At 32.4% G+C, this 26,098-nt stretch overlaps 1 protein-coding gene across 7 annotated transcripts in view; it reads left to right on the plus strand.

Annotated features, from left to right (window-relative positions):
- The window catches only part of LOC145261281 (rapamycin-insensitive companion of mTOR-like), a 435,824-nt gene that overhangs the window by 223,003 nt on the left and 186,723 nt on the right, over positions 1-26,098 (plus strand). For all 7 annotated transcript variants that reach the window (XM_080119764.1, XM_080119763.1, XM_080119761.1 and 4 more), the window contains one exon: positions 24,078-24,242. In XM_080119764.1, coding sequence (XP_079975890.1) covers positions 24,078-24,242 — 165 coding nt within the window. The remainder of the gene's footprint in view (positions 1-24,077; positions 24,243-26,098) is intronic.

Genomic DNA, 26,098 nt, shown 5'->3' on the forward strand with positions numbered 1-26,098 from the left:
GCAGTCACTGCATTATTTTGCTTCCAATAATTCATGCTAGTTCTAATACTATTTTAGGGATCATGAGTTATTTGCCATGAAAAAAATATTTTGAGAGTTTAAAAACAAAACAGAATATTATATCATGGCTCCCCAGCAGTGTTGATCAAACATTACCTCTCTTGAAAAAAAAAAAAACAAAACGAACAAGCAAAAATGTTCCGAATATCGGATCTATTTTTTTTTTTTTTTTTGCTCCAAATTAATTTTGCTAACCTAATCATGTTATTAAAATGTCTTCCTTACTTTTGTCATTTGTTTTGCTCCCCCCTCACCCCAAAGTAAAGCGTTTATTATATGCAACTGCAAGTGAACAAAGCTAATGTTATCTGTATTTTTATAGAGTTCAGATGAATCCATTCTACTTATTACTTGTATAATTATTTCCACAATCAGACAACGTTACGACTCCTATAATCTGTGAAAGCTACAGATTCTAGCTGATTACACCCAAGTCATACTTTTAAAATATCTGGTACAATGTAATAATAGAGAATCGGCTGTATAATAATAATAATAAATACAAAATTTACATAAACTAAAATATAATATTGAAGAGTATTTTATAACCAGGCAATGTCAGGTGGTTTGCTAGTGGGTATGTATATATATATATATATATATATATATAATTATTTTATTCAATTTAGTTAAACAAAATTACCATAAGTCACTACAATAAATTTACTGTTTTAGCTCTAAGACATCGTCAGATAACAATAAACCTCTTACTCGGGGCCAGTCATTTAAATGACTGATCAGACCAGAGTTTTATTGTCAAGTAAGTTTATTGTAGCGTCTTATGATAATTTTGGTCAACTAAATTGAATAAAATAAATATCTTGCTCTTTTAATTGTGCACCATCAACAACCTCGTTAAAATTCAGTGTTTTTTACTTTTAGATATTTTTAACATAAATTTATGACTGCAAATTATATTTTACATGAATTTGTTGTTCGACAGGATACTCAAATAAAATATATTGAAATTTCCTTAATCTGCAGAGTTTCAAAGAAATGCGTTTTTCTCATCATTGTCGAACAATAAATTCATATAAAATATAATTTTACAGCAAACCCCACTCTCTCCAATGGTTCACTTCAACTTGTGCAGCTGCCATAGCGCAAAGGCAGCATGCGTACCGCAAATTTAACCAACATAAGTCCAGTTCAAACAGACAGAAGTACATAAAAGCCAGAAATAACTGTAAGAAAGAAATAGCGACAGCTAAGAGAGAATTTACTGAAACCACCCAAAAACACATCGAAGCGCAGAAATTAGGAACCCGAGACTTCTGGAAAATCTACAACAGTGTAGTAAATAATGGCCAATCAACAATTCCCCCACTATCCAACAATCATGAGGATGTTTGCTCAGTAACTGAGAAGGCTAACATGTTTGCCAGACGGTTTGCCTCCAACTCCACACTGGACTCTGCTAACCACCCTCTCCCTGACTTTCCTTTGCAGACAGACGCCACACTAGATGATCTGAAAATCACCCCTGCTCAGGTGCATGCTATCATAAGAAAGCTTGACACTTCAAAAGCATGTGGACCTAATCTCATCCCGACTGTGCTATTAAAAAAGTGCTCTGCCGAAGTAGCTCCAGTTCTCTCCAAACTTTACAACAAATGCCTTAATGAATCTTGCTTTCCTGCCTGCTGGAAAACTGTTTTTGTAGTGCCAGTTTTCAAGAATTCTGGCAAAAGAACTGATCCAGTAAATTATCGCCCCCATTAACCTCCTCCCACTTTTCGCCAAAATATTTGAGACTATAATTAACCAAGCTCTAGTCCATCACCTTACAGATGCTAAACTTCTGACTGACCAACAATATGGATTTAAGCAAGCCCGTTCCACAGCAGACATTCTAACTGTAGTCTCAGAGCGCATATACCATTCACTTGACAAAGCAGGGGAGGGTAGAGCGGTAGCTCTAGATATATCTAAGTCTTTTGACAGAGTATGGCACGAGAGTCTTCTCAAGAAAATCAGATCGTACGGCATAACTGGAAGAATACATAACTAGATCCTTTTTAGATAAGAGAAAAATCCAGGTTGTCCTTGACGGTCATACATCTAAACAATATGATATAAATGCGGGAGTGCCTCAGGTGTCTATCCTTGGACCTCTGTTATTCCTAATATTCATAAATGACCTCCCTGACAAAATTGTCTCTGAGATGGGTATATATGCTGAGGACACCATGCTCTATAACAGAAATGACAGGTAAACAAATGAACACATATCTAAAGAAATGGCAGAAACACTAGAGGATGACCTCTGATCCATAGTGAAATGGGGATAAAAATGGATGGTCACGTTCAATGCTGCCAAGACAAAACTTGTTTCCTTCAAAAATTACAAGAAACCTTCCCTACTGCCAATAGCAATGGGTAATGACTCTTTATCTGAAAGTACATCTTTTAAACTCCTCGGCCTAACGTTCACAGGAAACATGAGTTGAAACAATTACATTGAAAACATTGCCAGGACCGCTGCGAAGAAGGTAGGTTCTCTCTACCGTGCTAGAAAGCTATTAATGCCTGAAAGTATCCTATACCTCTATAAGACCATCATTCGCCCATGTATGGAGTATTGTTGTCATATTTGGGGTGGTGCTTCTGCCACTAGTCTCTCGCTCCTAGACAAGGTTCAAAAGAGTCGCCAATCTGATAGGTTCTTAACTGTCAGTTAAACTTCAGCCTCTGTCCCATCGACAAAATGTTGCATCCCTCTGACTGTTCTACAAGTACTTTAATGGTGAATGCTCTGACGAACTGCAAGCACTTGTACCCCCTCGACGTAAATACTCCCGACAAGCAGCTAAATCCCACCCCTTCACAGTAGAGATTTCTAGATGCTAGAAAGCCTTTTACTCCAGTAGTTTCTTCCCCAGAACAGCTAGACTTTGGAATTCCCTTCCGGGTCCCTGCTTCCTCGACTGTACTGATATGCAGAAGTTCAAGTGCAACGTGAACTGACATCTTGCTACCCAACTCCCCACATAGTACCCCTGCAGCTTATGTCCCTGATAGTAGCCCCCTACAACAAAGTGGCGATGTGCCTTGTTTGGGGTGAAAATGTAATAAAAAAAAATAATAATTTACTGTCTTAAATTTGTGTTCTTCCATAACAAGCTCTATTTCCTAGTTTAATTGAATTGAGTTTGTTTATTTGGTTGGGATTACTATATAAATATTTATATTTACTTCAAGTTTACAGAAGCTTTTGGCTTATTAACTTAATCTTTACTGCTTGATTTTATATTCAGTAGAATCCCAGGGATACGGTATTAAAAACTAGTAACAAAATACAGTACAGTATATAATACACATGCATATAATCAAATAACATTATAAATAACATCGTAAGGTGGGGAAAATACCGTAACCAGGGGCCGGAAAAGCATTGTATTCCACATTGTAACCTGAAAAAAAATCCTAAGACCACCGTATCCAGGGGTTCTACTATATATATATATATATATATGTGTGTGTGTGTGTATATAATGTGATTACTCCATTTAATCATATAAATTAATATACAAAGGTATAATTTTATGTGTAAATTTTCAGTATTTACTTCAACAGTGTTCAATGCAGAGCTAGGTAGTAAGTTATGAAATTATATATATGGCAGTTAAGCTACACAGAATATTTTGCATTTCATCTTGTGAGAATTTGTCAGGCTTATCGTAAGCCTGACAGATTCTCACGAGAATGAAATGCGGAATATTCTGTGTAGCTTAACTGCCATATATATAATTTCATAACTTACCATATATATATATATATATATATATATATATATATATATATATATATATATTTATATTAATTGATGGTCTGAAATATTTAAAATTTATTACTTATTTGGAAAATAAAAACATTTTAAATATTTTGGTCTTCAATTTTTAAATATGTACTTTATTTTTGTTGGGTCTCACACTCCACACGCATGTTAAAGACTAGCAGGAGGCGCCTTCACTTGCCGGTCCATAAAATATGCTTAAATACATTTTAATTTGTGCAGATTTCGTATTTATTATTATATTGTACCTTATATATAGTAATGATTTCAAAAGTTAAAAAAAAATGACTTGGATGCCATCAGCTAGAATCAAAGGGTTTGCTATGTTTCAGCATGGCCAATCCAGTGTGGGGACAATTTAGCGTCAAATTAGCACTTCATTGTTATCATCAAAGTTTTTTTATATTTTAAAAATTAATTCAGTGAACGATATTTTTTCTTTGAATAAAATTGAAAAAAAATTGTTAAAAAAAAATGTCTGCATTAAAAAATGAAATTTAAATATTGTAATTTTCAAACAGTTTTAAAATTTAAATTCTAACTAAATTGTTTAAAGTATAAAAAATAAAAAGGATCTGTTAAATATATTTTCTAAAAATATTTGAATTCATTTATTATTTTATTTAAAAAAAATGTGTATTTTTTTTTTCTGCATCAAAAATAAAAAAAAAGTATCCATCGTGCATCATTTTGCTTCTTCCACGTTTTGATGAAATATCTCCTTCCATTTGGAATAAAAATGCTGAGACAAGAGAACCTCAAAATAAATTTTATTTTACTACACATGCAGCTTAAAAATATTTTTAAAGGTTTTAATCTTTTAATTAATTAGAAAATAATTAACCAAAAAGAGTTTTGCAAAACCATGATTTTTCTTAACAACAGTTAAAGTGATATGTTTCCATATTGTTTTTCTTAGTTTAAAAAAAAGTTATAAAATCTTTATCAAAATCCTGACTGTAGTGATAGATGCCAAATTGTCCCTCTGCCGAATTGGCCGAGCCAAAAATAGCAACATTGAACCTGCCCATTCCCTGAATCAAAACCAAAACATTTAGATCTCTAGCCGCGTCTCCTGCCAAACTATTGAAAGACAAGTAAGAAATATTCAGGATTAAATGGCGCGAAGAAATGAATTTAACTTCGGTGCAGAAAGAACAAGTTTGCATTTCAACTTGCTGATATGTGTTCGTGTTATTTATTCAAACAAAGATTTTACTTGTCATAAAGCATTCTTGGTATATGATTACTATTTCCTCTTAATTTCAGTATTATGTGTTGAAGAGTTTATCGGTTAAATATTTACACACAGACACATCTGTTTTATTTTTAAAGAAAAGTTGAGCTCAAATAGTATAACTATACTTATATTACAAGGAGACAAAAAAAACTGATTTTAATTATATCAACATAAAAGATGAAATATTACAAATAATGCGACACAAGTAAATAGAGTAGATAAAGGTGCTTGTGATGAATTGATAGACTTTGTGTTGAAGAGGACATCCTCACAATTGTCATTATCTTATGGTTGGATGGAGGATAAGTTTCTAAAACACAAACGTAAATGATATTTGTTGGTGTTGTATGTTTTGGGAACATGATTACAAAATATTATGTTATCAATTTTGTCATTTACTTATATGTCATTTACTTATAAATATATAATATAAATAAATATATACTCTTAATTTATTTTTACGTAAGCAGTAATGTATCGCTACATAGTCATGAGCATGTTTTGGCCAGCTAGTTTTAATAACTAGAGACCTCTTTAGGCAAGACAGCTTATATGAAAGCAAAGTTTGCAATGAAAATATCAAGTCGTATGTCACTAGGAATTAATCTCAGGAGATTCTGGTAAAAATTGTTAAAAAATAAGAACATCTTTTTTTTTTTAAATCTTGTTTACATACAACCAATCACATCTCTTGTATTTTTTAACGACTTTTACTGGAATTTCCTAATATTAATTCCTGGTGACATTGATGACTTGATTTTTCATTGCAAACTTTGCTTTCATATAAGCTGTATCGTCTGAAGAGGTCTCTAGTTATTAAAACTAGCTGGCCAAAATATGCTCATGACTGTGTAGCGAGTGACTGTCGTTTGATTCTTATGGACTTCCATTTTTTTTCTAATAAATGATTTTATCAAGAATTCTTCATAAGTTTTGGTTTCAGTTTCGATTATAGCTGATGCCACTCAAGTCATTTATTTTTTCATAAATAATTTTACCAAGAATTCTTCATAAGTTTTGGTTTCCATTTCGATTCAAGCTGATGCATCCAAGTCATATAAATATATTTTTTATTTTTGAAATTGCAACTTTATAATATAAAAATCGATAGAACATGATAGAACATCTATAATAATATATATGGAATCTGCAAGAATTAAAATATAATTAAGCATACTTTATGACCGGGTTACGCCAGGCGTCCCTGCTAGCTTAAATACTTCTGCAGTTTTAACAAAAGAGCTACAATAATATCAGAATGTTTCCATTTACGCTGAACATTTGCAGAATGCAAATGAATGGGACCCCTGTGGAATTTTCACAGGTACGGCTAGTATATTATTATCATCATCTAAATATTAATTTACTTGTCCATATGTCTAGTCTCACAAAAAAAAAAAACATGATTGCAAACATTAATTAATGAAAAGCAGATTACCTTCCTTTTATAGTTAAAAATCATTAAAACCATTTCGTCTCCAAAAATTAAAAAGCAAAAAAAAAACATAGCTGTCTGTTTACTGAATCAAATTGGTTATTTTAAAATAAAAAAAAAAAAAAAACATGGCTGTCTGTTTACTGAATCAAATTGGTTATTTTAAGATTAAAAAAAAGAAAAGACATGGCTGTCTGTTTACTGAATCAAATTGATTATTTTAAAATTAAAAAAAAAATGTCATGTTAAGAGGAGACAGTTTATTTTATTTTATTTTCTTTTGAAAATTAAAAAAAATTATGCAAGTGACCTCTGCGGTCTCTACCAAATTACTCAGACAATTTCTGGTCTAAACATTTGAAATTTTACATAAAGGGTATTCAGAGATAGGGCAAATTTTGTAATCGGTTTGGGTCGAAAATTTTTAGTTACCAATATATAAATGTATGTATGTATGTTTGCATGTCTGCCTAAAACTTTTGACAGAGGCGACGGGTTTTTACAAGATCAGTATCGTTTTGAAGTTCAACTTTTCAGACGACAAATAGCGAAAAATTGGCTAAAAACATTAATATCTTCACCTCCAACTGGGCACTTTTTTTACAGGGGTGGATTGTCTAGCCTTAATTTAATTCTACGTCACTTCGGGTTTGGTGGTGGCCGTAACAGCAAAGACGTCATTTTTGTTTCTTGTTCTTTTCCTCTTTTGCGGTACGGGTTCCAACCTGCCTTTTTTTTTTTTTTTGCTCAACATACACCTCCAAACAGCCGGGCAACGCCGGTCTGAAATGCTAGTAATTTATATAAAAAAAATTATTCAGAAAAAAGAACAAAACAAAACAATGTGTTTAGAATTTATTGAAAAAAAAAAAAAATCTAAATATTTTAAATCAGTTCTTTTTAGCTTTAAAAGATTAAAAAAGAATTCTATGAAAAATTGTTTTAAATTCATTGTTATTTTATTTTTTTATTCATTTTGCTAATAATGTGTTTAAAAAATTTTCAACTACCATGGAATTTCTACATGTTCTGCTAGTTCTTATTATATATCTCACTGTTTTGTGTTATACACTATTTTCTGTTAATATTAAGTGTGACTTTATTGTGACATTACAATGCTGGTTTTAAAGAAATATTGGGCGTATTTTTTATTTTAGGTCATCCTATCAAATGGCAATATGCATTTCGTTTTGTAGACGTCTCCCCAAACCGGGCGGAATGAATTAACTTGTCTCATACTTTCTGAATATTAATGATTAGCTATTGAGGACCTCGTATACATATCGCAGTTCTATAGAAATAAAGATGTGTGTAAACACACGTGCTGATAACGTGTGTATGTGTGTGTTTGCATGACTTTGTCCTGATCATTTGGTCACTATTAATCTCCAGTGTGATAAATATTTCAGGTGGGCACTGACCATACCCCCTGCTTTCTCGTGAAGGGGCGCAAATGTTATATGCATTCATAAACACGCACCTGCTGTAATGAACTGTTTTTTATGATGATCGTATTGCGGCCTTTGCTTCTTGTTACCCTGTCCCTATCTGCTAGCATTGTTAGGTTTCTTTCTATTGCCTGACTCGCAGCCTAAAATAAGATTTTTTTTTTCTTCCATTTTTATTCATCTTTTTGTTGTATTTAACTCTGCTCAAAACAAAAACACTGATATGGATATTATTGGGCAATTCAGTTCTCACAGTTTATTTTATTTTAAAAAAATGTTCTTTTTAATAAATTTAAAAAAGTTTAATAGGAAATAACTAATTGATATTTTTTTTTCACAAAGAAGTCACCACTTATCAAGACCTGAAGGCCACTCGAGGAGAAGTGTTAATGAGTGTACGGTAGTCATTGGGAAAATAGCATTATATTTGTTAGTAGGGGAAATTTGGTATAATTTGATTACTTAAGAGGACGGTTCAACAAGAACTTGTTTACATTGGACTTGAAGATGACCATATTGTATATTGTAGTCAGCTGGAAAGCAGGCTGGTGGAACAGTTCCACAGGTGGGGAAATCTAAGAAAGAAACTTTAGAATATTTTTATAATTAATAAATATCTAAATAATAAGGGCGTAACTGAAAACACAATTGCAACTTCACTTCCCGTTTTAGGATTTTGTAATCATGCCATATTCCTTTATTTTCTTTTAATGTTGATGAGTTCCTCTTCCTTCTGATGATTTAAGGACAGAATAAATTCCAAAATTTACATAATTACATGAATAATTCTGCGTTACGAAACAGGTATTGTTAAGAATTGAACATTTTAACATACTTAAAAGAATAAACAGTAAGATGGACAACATCTTGAAATTTGGAATATAGTCATTTGTCATTTATTTGTATATTTAATTAATGGTAATTAATTGGTTGTATACAACTTCTTTGGAACATTCAGGTATGTTTTCAATTCCTTAAATAAAAATGGGGGAAAAAAACAAACTGATAGTGAAAATTTTAATTTTTCTTAACCTTACATTCCATTATTTAAAAATAAGCAGAAATCAACTTTAATCAATTTTAATCAACTTTAATCAACTTTAATAAAAAACAGCAAAAAAAGATGAACATTACAAAAAGATTCCAAAATCTAATTTTCAAAAAATAGATTAAAAAATAAAAAACGACAAAAAAACGCGAGAGCTTAGGTGGCAACTTAATATTTTGTTTTCAAACAGGGATCAAAGTGTAGTATGTGAGTTGAATGAATCAATTCCCATTTTTTGTTTCTAATAGGACTCCTTCAAGATGCCCATTCTCCATTTATTTCTTATCCAATTATGTTAAATAGCCCCCCCCCATTTTCTGCCAGTGTATACTGAGATTAAAATATATTTTGATTAGAGCAAAATATAGCATTGCTCGGTCATAAAATATGTTTAATTATGATATTTTAATTTATGCAGATTTTGTATTATTGAAGAGCCAATATGTTGATTATTATATTGTACCTAATACATAATAGTGATTTCAAAAGTTAATAGCATTATTCATTATCATCTAAGTTCATACACATAAAAACGTTTTTAAAAAATGTTATTAAAAGCCTATATGTATATTTGTGCGTGTGTAGAAGTATCCCTTAGCAGCTATTTTTACTGGCTAAAAATAAAATCAAATTTGTTCCAAAAGTTTGAATCCTCTAGAAATAGTTTCGAGTTTGTAGATCAAAAATTGACAGTAGTTTGATAGCCTGTTCCACAGACAGACAAATAAGCTCCCTTTTATATATCAACACACACACACACACACACACACATATATATATATTTTATTAAAAATAAAATTTCAAAAAAAGAATAAATTTCAAAATAAAAGATTTTTTTGTGCAGAGTTTAAAAAATTAAACTGGAATTTTTTAAGTATAAACCTGAAATGACTTTTCCTCCTTATACATTGACAAGGCTTCTACTAAACAGAAAGCGGAAACTGGAAAGAAAGAAAATTATTCAACATAATCCATCATTCGCTTTTCAACTCCACACCTATTTCATTTCCCTCTTGGATATCACTCCTTTTTAGAGATTGACCTGTTTGTTTTCTAAACAAACCAGTAAACAACCGGAGATATATTTTTAGAATGGTTGAGAGGGTCTGACTAACTTGCTTTGTGTTATCCCAGTTTCCATTTTAGTTCAATGAAATTATATGATGCATATATTTATTAATTAAATTCAATTTTTTAAGTTGGATTACTCTAAGAATAAAATTGCAATAACTGCTAATAAGTCTAACTTGGGTAAGCCAGATATAATTTGAGCCAACTCTCTGCACTTTTAAGGGATTTCTGCTTAATTTGTTTAAATTATGCTAAGGATGAATCGGTTACATTGGTCGTGTGGGATGTTCATCCTCCTGGATAAACTGTTACAAATGCACAAATGTCTTAAATTGCAGGAAGTTTGGTTGGCCAAGGAAAATTTGGAAGCAAATTATTAGGCAAGATCACACAGAGTGGAATTTGCTGACAACTGATCCGCTCTACCGTGAGAACTGGAGAGTGAGCGTAATATTATAAAACGTGTGAACCCTGAACAAAGGAAAAGCGATAAATAAATAGAAACAGAATTAGATAAAAAACAAAATAAGTGTATTATCTGTCCTGTCCTCTGTAGAAAGAGATCAAATCCTTCTTGGTTTTTTATTTCTTCTTGCCTCTGCGGACCGCATGTGAGTTTGGTCATCCCCTGAAACTTGTCTAGGAGGAGTGGCACTTTGGTTGTATCTGCAGTGGTCTCTCCCCTTTTTCTAAGGAATTGGGTTTTCTAGTGCTAAAAACTGACCTTGTATCACATCCATTGGATGAAAAAATAGAAAATAAGGACATTTATTAGAAGGGAAACATTGTATATTAAAAATGATGTATCATGGTGAAACTGTTTAAGCGTTGCCTTAAGGAGAAGTGCTTTCCAACACGCTGGAAAACCTCATCAGTATGCCCTGTATTTAAGAATTCAGGTGATAAGTCATCTCCCTCTCAGTACAGACCAATAAGTCTCCTGTGAGTCATGAGTAGGTTGCTGGAATCACATTAAATAAAGAAGTAGTCAACCACCTCAGCAGAAATAATCTTCTTAGTGACATGCAATATGGTTTCCGTTCTGCAAGATCTACTGCAGATGTGCTAACGGTTATATCTCATAGGATTAACAAATCTCTTGATAAAGGCTTCCTTTCTAGGGCAATTGCTCTTGACATATCAAAAGCCTTCGACAAGGTATGGCATAAAGGCCTACTTCACAAGATTTTCAGCTACGGTATAACTGGAAATGTTTTCTCAATCATTAAATCATTTCTCTCTGATAGGCTCATAAGAGTAGTGGTCGATGGACAAAAATCAAAGGCCTGCAGTATTAATTCTGAAGTCCCTCGGGGGCCCATCCTGGGCCCAACTCTCTTCCTGATCTACATCAATGACCTCCCTAAACACATACTTAAATCATTCGTTGACATCTATGCTGATGACATGACCATCTACGGCAACACATCAAAGGCTGTAAATGACAAAGTTCTCTCTGATTCTCTCTCCTCTGATCTCGAGTGCGTGGTTCAGTGAGGGAAGACGTGGCTGGTTACCTTTAATGCATCTAAAACCAAACTCCTATCCTTACATCATCAACGCTCTGATCCCCATCTGGCATCAATTGGGATGGATGGCTCTCATCTGGAAGAGGCCCCGTGTTTTGACAAGCTTCTGGGTTTGACCTTTACTCCTGATCTGAAATAGAACACGTACATAAAGTCTGTTGCCTAGGTCGCTGGAAAGATGGTGGGATCCTTCTACCGCTCCAGAAGATATCTCACTACTGATGCAATTCTCTATCTACATAAAAGTCAAGTACGTCCAAGGATGAAATACTGCTGCCATATCTGGGCAGGAGCTGCTAAAAACAGCCTATCCTGCCTTGATAGAGTACAAAATAGACTTTGTGGCTTAGTGGAGGATGCCCTTTTCTCTTCCCTGCAACCTCTCTCCCACAGAAGAGACGTTGCGAGCCTATCCTTGTTTTATCGTTATTTCCATGGCAGGTGCTCGTCTGAACTCCAATCTCTGGTCCCCCCTCGCCAATCTTTCACGAAAAACACCTGTCTAGCTGAATCCACTGTGAAAAATTTCCCCCACTCTTTATCTGTGCCTAAATCAAAACGTGGATTCCATGAACAAAGATTTTTTCTTAGAACTGCACGCCTGTGTAACTCTGTTCCGTCTGCCTGTTTCCCACCTGACTACAACTTAGATGTCTTCAAGTCCAACGTTAACAAATTCCTAATGAACCGCCCCCTTAAGTAAACACTTCATCAAATCTCCACACAAACGTACTGTACTTGGAATTAACCCTTATCCTGAGTGACTTCCGGGCCTTGATAAGTGGTGACCACCGTGTAAAAAAAAAAAAAAATATATATATATATACTAGCCGTTCAGCCCAGCTTTGCTCGGGCCCTATGTACTGTTCATAACTTTATGTGCATATGCACATATATTAAGACGTTTGTGCATAGGCATATATATATATATATTAAAAAGTTTGACTCGTGTCCAGGTAACCTACATTTAAAATTTCAAGTGTTTAGACCCAAAATTCGCTGAGGAGTTTGGTAGAGTCTACAAAGGTCAACTTTTTCAACTTTGACCTCTTGGCAGCGAAATTTTCGCCCCAAAACTGAATAAAAAGCTTGCTGTATGTCTGAATACCCTTTATGTAAAATTTTAAATGTTTAGACCCAAAATTGGCTTAATAGTTTGCTAGAGACGGCAAAGGTAAAATCTTTTGAACTATGACACCTTGGCAGCCAAATTTTCGGCAAAAGCAAAAACAATTTAAAAGCTTGCCTTATATCTGAATACACTTTATGTAAAATTTAAAATGTTTAGACCAAAAATTAGCTGAGTAATTTGGTAGAGACCGAGGAGGTCAAATTTTTTTCACTGTGACCCCAATTTTGACCCCTTAACATTTGTTTGGGGCTCAAATCAAATTATAAAGTTAGATCTATGCCTAAGAAATCTACATCTAAAATCTCAATACCCTGTATATCAAAATCTTTTGAGCCTGCCTTCCTACTACCACTTTTTTTTTTCTCAACATACACCTCCAAACACCTGGGCAACGCCAGGCATCCATGCTAGTATAGATATAAAACTAAGATAGATGAAATTAATTCCCTAAACAGATCAATTGGTACCACTTTTATATCTCCTTACAAAGATGAAAATCATGTTGTAATGATACTAAACCTTATGTCTAGCATCCTTATTTATATTTTAATCAACAATTCATTACATGATTTTGATTCAAGCAAATATCTAAAATTTAAGTGGTTTTTGAACAGAAATGAAAATTCAGGGAATCTTGCTTAATTAGTGTTAAATAATTATAAAACCAAATTTAATGCAAATCTGAAATATTTTTACAGATTTGCCCTTGTAGGAGGATTGAAAAATGTCTCCCTCATATATCAGCATCCGACAAATTTTGTGATTGTTGCTGAGATTATTCAATTTCTCGTGATTACAAATCAATCTGCTTTGTTTTCTATTATGAGGTGCACTAAAAAATAAATGGTGATGGGTTAGCATAAAAACACTGGTCAGCCACTTAACCAGTTTTAGGGGTAGACTCTTCCCCTTCCTTATTGACTCTTGAAGAGCTCATATTTTGGTTAATCTGTTTAGAGTCCAGGAGATTGAATGCTTTTTTTTTTTCTTTTTTTTTTTTTTTCAGGCTTGGTTTATTTTTAAGTGTTTCTACTTTTTTTCTCTCTTTTTCTTATTAGGATTAGCTTTATTCATCAAGCTGCTTCATGCCATGTTTTAAGCGACTTGCATAAAATAATGTGATAGAATTTTAATGAAAATTGGATAGTCAGAAATAAAATTTCATTTGTCAGTTTAAATGCCTTTGAGAATCCGATAAGATAATTTTATATATTAGACTAGCAAGTGTCGCCTGGCGTTGTCTGATAGTAAAATACACTTAAATATATTTTAATTTATCCAGATGATATTGTACCCAATAATTGTTTATAATCCAAGTTTTCGAATGGCTTATTTTTTTTTTTTTTTAATTTCTTTGCATCACACACGATGAAAATATGAAACCATTTTTGCTTGCGTGAATACATCATACAAAATTGAAAGAATTTATGTGACTTAAATAGGACTTTATTTCTGAAAAATTACTATTTATTCTTAAAATCATTGAATATCATAAAAAAATGATTTTCTATTTATAAAACCTACTTGATCAGTTTACGTGACTTTTTTGGAATATAACACTTTTGACCCATGGCTAATATGTACATCATAAAGATTTGTGTGTGTGTATATATATATATATATATATATATATTAGTCTTCTTGTAAAATCTATAATATAAAGCTGAATGTCTGTGTGTGTGTGTCCTATATGGTTGACTATTTTAAAAAAACTGATTACATATAATGATAGAAGATGTATCGAGACACAGGAATGGATATGTTTGTTCTGGCATAATGATGATTCATTAAAATTGTGGGGTCTACGTAAGTGCCTGGTCCACAAAGTATGGAAATAAAAAATTAAAAAAAAAAAAAAAAACACGTTTACAAGTGTTTTTGATATAGATGTACATAAGAATACTTTGATAAGTATGTTTTAACTTAAATAGGGATGGTATAATAAAATTGTGGGGTCTACGTTCACGCCTGACCTCCATGGAATGGAAATAGGCACAAACTTTAATAAAGACTTTTCATATCTATCTGCGTAAGTATACTTTGATAATTATATTTCAGTTTGAAGAAATATGGTATAATAAAATTATGGGGTGTTCGTTTGCACCTGACCTCCATAGAATGGAAATATGTCACAAAGTTTAACAAAGTTTTTTAATATAGATGCACAGAATATTGTGATAAGTGTTTCAGTGTGAACAGGTATGGTATAATAAATTATGAGGTTTATCTATTTTATTTTTACTTTCATCATATTTTGCTTTGGTTTTGATACCTCCAAATTCAACCCAAATTTACAACCCTTCCTTTTCATAACCTATCATACTTTCATAAATCAGTCCATTTTCTGTAGGCTGTTTTTGAACCTAGTCAACGATGGGTACTTTTGCTAGTAATTATATAACTAGCTGTACCTGGCCACACGTTGCTGTGTCTGAAAACAAACAAAAAAAACATAATGGGCAAAATGTATGATTCTTATGTTCGTGTTCTCAATGCGTGTGGATATTGCTTTCAGATATAATTTTGTTGACTGTATTGTATTAATAGAAATATTGATGTTCAAGTGAAACCAGTAGTATTTAATGTATTGCCATGTCGCAGTACTGAAAATATCCAAAATGCATGCAAAACAATGACGCATAAGTTAACAATTAAAGGGAATAGTTTTCACAGGAAATAGAAATGTAACCTATTTCTCATGTATTTACGGCAAATGTCACGTGACAAAGCAGAAATAGCAGCTGAAAACATTTGTTTTGTTGCATCATGGAATATATTTGTTATAATGGTGTTTGTAAATAAAAATCAACTTTTTACGATAACGAAGAGGCACCGTTTTTTTTATCGGGTCAAAACTTATGGACAAAAATGTAAGTAGGTATAATTCTGTTTGACCCAATTACTGATTAGATAAATCTTTAATTATCTAAATAGAACAGATTGTAATGTTTAATAACATGTAATAACTATTTTTGCAAAGTATTTAAAAGCAAAAGTTGTGGTTTTCTTTGGTAATGCACGCTAACATGAACACACGCACACAGAAACATGCATGCATGATTCTGACAGCTCTGAAAATGTAAACAAAGTAACGAGCCAGGAAAAAAAAAATGTAAATATTGTAAATTTACCGAATATCTATGTATATTTAATTTTCTCTGGAGAAGTTGCAGTTTGTATTATATTTAATATTTCATATTGTGAACTTTGTGTTTTTATTTACGAACGTACGCTGGACCGACACAAGATTTACTAAAGATCTAAATATGTATACCTATTTTTCTCCGTAGAACTTGTTTTGTGTAATTTTTATATACATTTAATAATTTTTCTTTGTTGCAATAGTTTTAACAACAGATGCATTTTTTTTTATTTTGTATTAGGCCCATTGCCAGGCCAAATAATGTTACTTAGTGATTCCATTTTTTTAAATTTTAATAACTGTCTGTTTATATAGAGAAGAATAGACTTCTGTAATATGAGAATATTCAGAGCTCAGCCAGTGAGAATGGGGGGAATTTAAGAAGGGAGAATTTATTTTTGAATCGAGAAACGGAAAGATAATGTTATGTCTATGAGTTTATGATCTGGTTATGAAGGATGCAAGCACAATATCTGTAGAATGTGTATATTTCTTCCCGTTGTTGACTGGGGTGGTAGGAGGATAATATTTAGAAGGAAGAATAAGAACTACTCCTATAAAGATATTGTGAATGTGTGGCTCCTAGGATGAAATGTAGGATTTTATTATAATGACTGTCTAAAATGTTTTTCTAAAGTTACATAAGATAGTGGCTAAAATTCTAGACAAAGTAAATTTGTATGTAGCATCTGTTGTTACAAACCTAGAGTACTTTGGTCTAGAGGGGAATTTCTGCAATCAAAATATTATATATGGAGATAATATTATGAAACCAGGAATGTAATAAAAGGATAAAATTAGAACAAGAATTGCTTGGAATTGAAACCTCAATCCTACTGTTAATAGCCATTCACACTAACCACAGCAGGGCAAACATTCTGAAAGCATTATAAATTAACAATATATAGTTTTGTGTGCCAGGTCAATCGATGCGTGAGATCTCATGGTTAAGATTATACTTATGCTGTATGCTAAGTTGTAATCTCTTTTAATTTGGATTCTTTGCAACTACTTTGACCGGCTAACAACCCATAAAAAGCATCCATTAGAACGCCCCCCCCCCCCAAAAAAAAAACCCATAACAGAACACCCCATAAAAAACACAACTTCAGAAAAAAAACAACCCATAAAAAACACCCATAAAAAACACCCATAAAGAAAAAACTAATAAAAAACACCCCATAAAAAACACCCTATAAAAAACACCAACATAAAAAACACCCACAAAAAACACCCCATAAAAACACCTCATAAAAAACACCCCATAAAAAAACACCCATAAAAAAAAAAACAATGCATAAAAAACGACTCAAAAAATATGCAATCACTTGAGCCACCTTGTGCTTCTTTCCGTTTTAGAGGAGATAGTTTGAAAAAATGGAGACAGATGTAGTGAGTTTTATAAATGAGATTTGTGTATCTTTTCTTCCTTTATTATTGGAGTCTGAAAGTTGACTGAAGTCTAATGTAATAAATTATGCTTGTTTTTTTGGTTGTATGCTTGTTTTTTTGGTTGTATGTGTTTTTTTTGGTTGTATGTGTTTTTTTTGGTTGTATGTGTTTTTTTTGGTTGTATGTGTTTTTGTCCCCCCCCCCGGTTTCTTAGAATAAGCTCCTTTCATCAAGTTCTTGTCTTAAAAAAATGTGAAATGACATGAATGAAAATTGATTAGTCAAAAACAATGTTGGATTTGTCAGCTAAAATGCTGTTTGTGTTTGATTTTGAAAATATAACAGGATAACTTTATATATTAGATTTGTGTATCTTTTCTAATTCTTACTAAATTGATAAATGTCCATAACTTTTCTTTTAACTTATCGATTTATTACATGAAAGTGTAACTGTTTTCTTGTCCTGTTTCATTATTACTCTGCGTTCAACTGTTTCAGAGTCTTTAATCCTTGACACCCCCCCCCCCTTTTTTTTTTTTTTTTTTTTTTTTTTTGCTAAAACCCACCATGACAGCATTTGTCACGAAGTCCATTATTTTTACAAAAAAAAAAAAAAAAAAAAAAAAAATGCTTATAATTTGAACTTTATGCTCCGGCTAAATTGTCTGTAATTCAAGTGCAAAAATTTTGCACCCATCTTTACTCTATTTCTCAATGCTGGCAACTTACGAAGTGTCAAGTTGATAGGAAAACTAATAAAAAAAAATGAAAGAAAAACTATATGCTCCCACCTTCGATTGCTTTTAAATATCAATTGTGTTAGTTTACATTTTATTTTTATTATTTTGCTTTTTATTTTTATTATTTAGCTTTTTTATTTTGTTATTTTGCTTCTTTATTTTGTCAGTTTTAATATTTTAAACATTTGTGGATTTGAATAAATGCCAAAAAGCAAATAAAAGCAATAAAACACGCACATAGATAAATAACAAGAGTATTTCAAAACATAAAATGCTATATTTATTAAAACCTGACAAGAAATTCTTAAGAAAAAAATTCTAAATAAATATCCTATGCATCAGGATTACCATTCTAGGAAGTCGAGCAGACAAAAATCATTCATATATATATATACATACTAGCAGTTCAGCCTGGCTTTGCTTGGGCCATATGTACTGTTCATAACTTGCCCTACATGTGAATACACTTTATGTAAGATTTCAAATGTTTAGATCAAATTTTGTCTGAGTAATTTTATAGAGACTGCAGAAGTCAATTTTTTTTTTATAACTTGGACCTCAGTTTTGACCCCTTAACATTTATTATTTTGGTCTCAAATCAAAATAAAGTTTTACCCCTGTCCAAGTTACCTATATCTAAAATTTCAAGTCTTTAGATCCAAAATTGGTGGAGAAATTTAGTAGAATCTGCAAAGATCAACTCTTTTTCAACTTTGACCTTTTGGCAACCAAATCTTTGCTCCAAAACTGATTAAAATGCTTGCCGCATGTCTGAATACCCATTATGTAAAATTTCAATTGTTTAGACCAGAAATTGGCTGAGTAATTTGGTAGAGACCGCAGAAGTCAATTTTTTTTTTTTTTAACTTTGACACCAATTTTGACTCCTTAGAATTAAATTTTTTTGAGCTCAAATCAAATTAAAAACTTTGGTTCATGTCCAACTAACTTGCATATAAAATTTAAAGTGTTTAGACCCAAAATTAGCAGACGAGTTTGGTAGAGTTTTCAAAGGTCAAATCGTTGAACTTTGACCCTTTTACAGCCACATTTCTGGCCAAAAACTGATTAAGATTTTCTCAAATCTCAATACCCTTTATGTCAAATCTCGAGTCTCTAGACTGAAAACTGACAGGGTTATTTGGTAAGGAAATGCGCACACACACGCATTTTCACTTTTCTAGATATATAGATATCTCCAAAACCTCTGGCCTTTATGGAGGGGAGCCTAAAACTTGTTACTATGGTTTTAAATGATCTGAAATTACAGCAAAGGTAGACTGGATTCCAAATATTTCTCATATGTTATATCTCTCCTCTTTTGGAAATTAGTGGACGATTATGCATATCTCCAGTATCAAATAATCTTTATACATTGCGAAATTAACTTGGTTTATGAAAACCAAAGAGGGGAGATATAACATATGAGAAATATTTGGAATCAAATCTCCCTTTGCTGTTATTTCAGATCATTTAAAACCATAGCAACAAGTTTTAGTCTCCCCTCCATCAAAGCCAGAGGTTTTGGGGAAATGTCAGACATTTTTTAATTCATGTGCAAAACTAAGAAAACAAATGACTGATTGAAACATTTTATGGCTGTAAAAAAGGTGCCAAAAAATAGGCTCTCGATGATAAATAATCCCCTTAATGTGCAACCTAAAGGAACTTTGAAACTTATAAAATTGCCAAAAAAGGTGGTATATATATATATATATATATATATATATATATATATATATATATATATATATATATATTAGTGGCCTGGTAAGGTCAAGTGAGACAACCAAGCAAAAGAATAAAAAAAAAAGAAAAGAAAACCTAAGCAAAATTCATCCTAAAGCTGGCACTATATATATATATATATATATATATATATATATATATATATATATAATATATATATATACAAATGTAGGCAAATTTGGACATGTTTATTGGCTTAAAAATATAGGTTATTTTTAACCAATTGTCATAAAATTTTAACCATAGAATAATATTATAATCTTCTAAAAGCCTGCAAATTTTCATGTAGTTTTGTCCCATAGAACCAAAGATATGAGCATTTCAATATTCAATTTGGCTATGCGTGAGTGTGTGTGTATGTATGTATATGTGTGTGTGTGTGTGTTTATTTATATATATATATATATATATATATATAATCACCTTCTTTGGCAATTTTATAAGTTTGGAATCTCAGTAAGTATTAATCAGAATTTAATAATTTGGTTGTCTTCCTTATGGTCTTGCCAGGCCACTAATATGTATATGTGTACTAGTGTATACTGTATAAAAATAATGGGGAAACAAAATTCTGTTTTGTCAATTTTCGCACGTATATTCATATAAAATAATGTTTCAATCAATGAAAAGAAAGAAGAAAAGGTGTAAAACTTAAGCATACAAACCAATATAAATATCATTTTAAGTTTGCGCTTGACAGACCAACATGAATGCCATTTCAAAGTTGGGCTATACACCTCAATGAAAATGCTATTTCAAAATTGAGCTTGACAAAAAGAAATGTTATTTCAAAATTTAAGCTTGACTGACTAATAAAAATGTCATTTCAAACTTGAGCTTGGCAGACGAATGAAAATGCCACTTAAAACTTGAGCCTGACAGCTCAACGAAAATGCCACTTCAAACTTGAGCTTGACATTAATTTTATTTATTGTGAACTATTATCCTCATCTTTTCTTAGTTGTTTCATTCAGGTGGTAACCACGATGGGATAGGAATTCTGAATCTCCTGACTGCGTCCACTGCAATTACTGCTTTCCGTAGTTGTTTGTCGTCTCACCACGTTTTTGGCCAAGTAAGCCTCTGGCTTGCTTTGAGTGGGATTGAAACCACTATCTTCAGACAATTCTCACCTGGAACCGTAGAGATTCAAACTAGAGATGAAACAACTAAGATAATAGTCAGCAATAAATAAAATTAATAGATAATACTCATCTCAATAATTCCAATTAAATAATATATTGAGCTTGACAGACCAACGAAAATGCCACTTCAAGCTTGACAGACCAACATAAAAAAAATTTGATCTTCCTATTAAGCAATTAAAATGATTTTTAACAGCCAAACAGACAGAACGTCTTATGAGTATGAGGGGACTCTTTTAAAAATAAAATATAAAAAAAAGAACGTTTATTTATTTTGTAACACTCTCACATTGACCTGTCTCTTAAAAATTCAGTGCAGCCAACTTGTTCCCTTTTGAAAATAAAGAGACGGGGGCGGGGGGAGCGAAGAGAGAAACACGCGGACAAATTATTGATTTACTTACTTTATGTCGAAAGATTAATTGTGACCTTTGGCAGTGTCAAGCTCTGCCGCCATGATGGATAGTCCAAGTTTTGTTCTATGCATTTTCTCAAAGGATCAGAAAAAATATCTCTTCTCTCCCCACCCTTCTCCTGCCGTTTTTCTCAAACCCTAAGCCTTTTGTGCTTACCTGGCATTCCCTGTTTCTTTATACATCCGTTTCGTAATTTATTTATTATATTTAGAATATTTTCTTGGCAGAATATATATGACCCCCCCCCACTCCATCACCCAGACCTTTTTTTCTCCTCACACTTTGCATAATTACAACTAGAGTTGTGGAGTCATCACATATAAATAAAAATTTTAAGTCCTTTTATTTATTCATAGCCCAACCTCCCCAGATGAATAATCCACATATGCTCCCATCCCTGAACCTCATGTTAGCATTTTTATTAATTTTTTTTTTTTTTTCTATAATGATCAGATTTTAAATAGATACGGTATTATCACGTTCACACACCAGTTCTCTTTAGATCACTGAAGTTAAGCAACGTTAAGCCTGTTCAGTACCAGATGGGTTACCATTTGGAAATATCAGGTGTTGCATGTAGAAAGACGTTGATGCCTCCCTGCAAGAATTGGAAGAACAATGCCGTCATCGCCCCTAACTGCGATGTATATATGTATGTATATATACATAATAATTAATAAAACATTAAAAACACTTTAAGAAGAGTTAAAAACACATTTAATTTTCCAAAAGGAAACACAAATTAAGTGGATTGTCCTTAATCCATGGAGTTTCAAAAGAAATATTTTCTGTCTCATCAGAGGGTAGGAATAAGCAAAGTGGAATCGGATTTTGCTTTCAAAGTATTTAATGAAACTACAAGTAAGACATAGAGCTTACTTGGTAAAAGTTTTAAAAAATTGTGAAGCAGAGGGAATGGGATTAAAAAGGAAAAATGATTTCACGTGAATGGATGGTCAGGTGAATATCCAATAACGGTAAAATCCAAGAAAAGCAGGTTAAAGTTTGGTATCCACAAGTAAAAATCCATAGTAATCGCATTACTATAAAATATTTCGATGTCATCCAAAAAGGCAGAATTCCGTGAAATAATTCACAAATGGATACAAGGAAAAAAAGGGTTCAAAATATTAAAAGAAAGATAAATTTTGCATAGAATGAAGAAATGGGGAGATTTTAAGACACTTCTGCTGAGGCCGACGTTTTAAATATGAAAATTAAATGTTTTTAACTCTTCTTAAAGTGTTTCAACATGTTTCATTAATTCTCTGTTCTTATTATAAGCTCTGTTTCCTATTTTGTTTTATTGAGCTTTTACATCTGGTTAGGATTACTTTATGAATATTAAGTTTTTAATATTTATAATATATTTTAAGTTTGCTATTTTGGATTATCTTGGTAAACTTAATTGTAATTCTTATTTCTTACTTTATATATATAATATATATATATATATATATATATATATATATATATATATATAAAAGGAACTCTTGTGAATTTGATATCCCCCTAGACACTTCCTTATTCAGGGAAAGTCGGTTCAACCCGGCCAGAGTTAATGCTGCTGGCTGGTAAGTTGTAAATAAGAAAAATCAAACTGGACTCCCTACGAGGGCATAGTACAACACAGTCAATTTTTAATGTTGGAAAATCCAGCTCTCAATAAAGAAGCACTTATGAATTTGGACAAAAATAAAAATTGCCTCGGTTGTAGAATGATTTCTAGACAGAAAAGATGAAGTGTATTATCAGAACAGGTACTACACTTTGCTACTTACCCCAAGTTTTTGTCTTTGCTATTTAATGATCCCATGCTATTATTATAAAATCCCTTAATTCAAAAGCAATACCAACGTTGGATTCAATGAGCTCAGTATTCTTTACAGTAGAGCATTATAATAAAACTAGCAGGGAGACCCGGAATTGAATAATGGTCAACGAATGTTTCACACTCCCATATTTTTATTGTCATCAATATCGATGAAATCAGCCATTTTTTAATCAAATTGATTGCTTGCTCTGTTTATGGACTCATCACGATGCACGAGGAGGATGCTTCACATGCCTTCCTGCGGTTACTTAGTCCACGATACATTTTAGTCGACATTGCACTGTAGAGAACCTACTACTGATTTTATGAAATTATTTTTATATAATGGCTTGAATTAAAGTTTAAAATGCAAAATTCAAGTATCATGCTTCAATTGTGCTCTAAACAGAAACATTCATTTCGAACGTGTTCCTATCATTGATTTATTATTTCGGACTATTATTCTCATCTTTATTAGTTGTTGTTTTTGATCTTTTATTGGTTTTGTTTATTCATTATTGTGAATAAACAAAACCAATAAAAGATGAAAACAACTAATAAAGATGAGAATAATAGTCCGAAATAAAAATAAATTAATTTATAATGCTCATCTCAGAAATGAATTCCAATTAAGGAATAATATATATATATGTGTTCCTATCATATCAAAGAACCTCCTGTTGATTTTATATGTCTAGCCTTTCTGCTTGTGTGGTAATAAAAATTCCCAAATATGACAGACATATGCATGTACATTAGTAAAATATGAAAATATATTTATGGCAATTAAGCTACATAGCATTTCATTCCAGCAGGGAATCCTAAAACTTCTGTGAATTTCAAGCATGATTTCATATAGAACTGCACGTGAGAAATTTTGATAGAACTGACATATAGTGTTTGTTTTTTTTTTTATTTCAGAGTGGACGCCTTTATGCAACCAAATTCCTCCGTGTTCTGCTCCGTACCAGGATACCAATGTTTCGGTCGTGGGGTATGGAAGTTCTAGTCACTCAGCTGTATGACCAAAGCCGGGCAGTGGCCATGGCGGCCCTCAATGTGGTGGATGAAGCATGTGAAGTACAGGTCAGTTCGATAACATTTCCATATAAACGTGGGTGAAGCATTATTTTATTGTGATTTAAAATAAAGAAAAAAAAATATTTTTTTTTTTCATTTATATAGTGAAACTAAAATCTATAGATCACCCCCCCCCTTGCACGTATATTTTACGTTCGAGAAAATATCTTCATATTTAACTTGTTTTCACGGTAATTGGAAATAAATAACTCTATTGTTACATATTTAGAAATTTGTAAATCGGGAATTTAGTACGGAATTGGTAATTGTATCAGAATCAGGAAAAAATATTGGAATCCTCTCCTCACTACTCCTTAATCATATCAGTTATTCAGTAATTGGTATAAAATAATAATGATGAATGCCAGTGAGATAGTTGTGCTTGGCGTCTCCTTACTGCTGCTGCTATATTTGGGCCGATATGAGATGGACATGGTTTTAACTCTTCTGCAATGTTTTGAAGTCTTTCATGTTTTTTAAAGTTTTTATTTTGTTTATTTAAGAAAACTTATTTACATAGGTATGCAGTATAGAATTGCAGTAAACTTTAATGTTTTTTTCATTAAGAATTCAATACTCTTCCATAACAGACATCCAAAAAATGTCTAATGGCGTTTGTGTACACTTCAATCTGAGTTGACAATTGCTGGAAAGACTTACTAATTATTCTGCGTCACTTAAAATTGTAAAAGATTGATAATTGATAAATTTAGGAAAGAATTTTTCAACGTTGATTGGTTGCAAATGTTTTTCAATTTTATTTTCTAAACATGTCAAATGCTCACTAATAATGGAATCATTTTGTGAACTGACGGAAGCATATCCAACCTGTTTTCATTTGATTCTTCCATCGTATAATTTTTTTTTCATTTCAAACCTTAATTCCGAAGCTATAAATATTAGATAAGAAATACCTACATAAAATCTATTAATATCAAAATAAGATAGATGGTATAAAGCAATACAATGCTTATATTAAGTTCGGAGTATCAAACAATCTAACCAAACAATTATGCATTTTATTCCTTTTCGATATTTAAACGTCCATATTACATAATAATGTATGAGTTTTTATGCAAACAACTCCGGTTATACAGGGTGCCTTCAATAAGTTTCCAGACATTTCTTGTGTGGACACTTTTATTGATAGTGCACACATAAAGCTCTAGTACCCTTAGAAGTAATCTCCTCCGGCTGTATTACACTTGTTGTACTGTTCTAACAACTTCTGGAAGATCCCATGGAAGTCCTCTTGTGTGAGCGTGTCAGTGACTCTCATCAGTTTCTTTTATCTCCTCAATTGTTTTGTAACGACAACCTCTAAAGTTTTCCTCTCTCACCCTCTTTCTCTTCTCTCTCTCTCGCCCTCTTTCTCTTCTCTTCTCTCTCTCGCCCTCTTTCTCTTCTCTTCTCTCTCTCTCGCCCTCTTTCTCTTCTCTTCTCTCTCTCTCGCCCTCTTTCTCTTCTCTCTCTCTCGCCCTCTTTCTCTTCTCTCTCTCTCGCCCTCTTTCTCTTCTCTTCTCTTCTCTCTCTCTCGCCCTCTTTCTCTTCTCTTCTCTCTCTCTCGCCCTCTTTCTCTTCTCTTCTCTCTCTCTCGCCCTCTTTCTCTTCTCTTCTCTCTCTCTCGCCCTCTTTCTCTTCTCTTCTCTCTCTCTCGCCCTCTTTCTCTTCTCTTCTCTCTCTCTCGCCCTCTTTCTCTTCTCTCTCTCTCTCTCACCCTCTTTCTCTTCTCTCTCTCTCTCTCACCCTCTAAAGTTTTCCTTGAGTTTAGGGAATAACCAAGAGTCACAGGCAGCAAGGTCTGGAATATCGAGGGGCTAAGGAAGTGCCTTGATGCCCATCTTGAATGTAGCACTCTTGAG

The sequence above is a fragment of the Euprymna scolopes genome, chromosome 37 (assembly GCF_053919585.1).
Source record: "Euprymna scolopes isolate OS-2025 chromosome 37, ASM5391958v1, whole genome shotgun sequence".
Taxonomy (NCBI): domain Eukaryota; kingdom Metazoa; phylum Mollusca; class Cephalopoda; order Sepiida; family Sepiolidae; genus Euprymna; species Euprymna scolopes.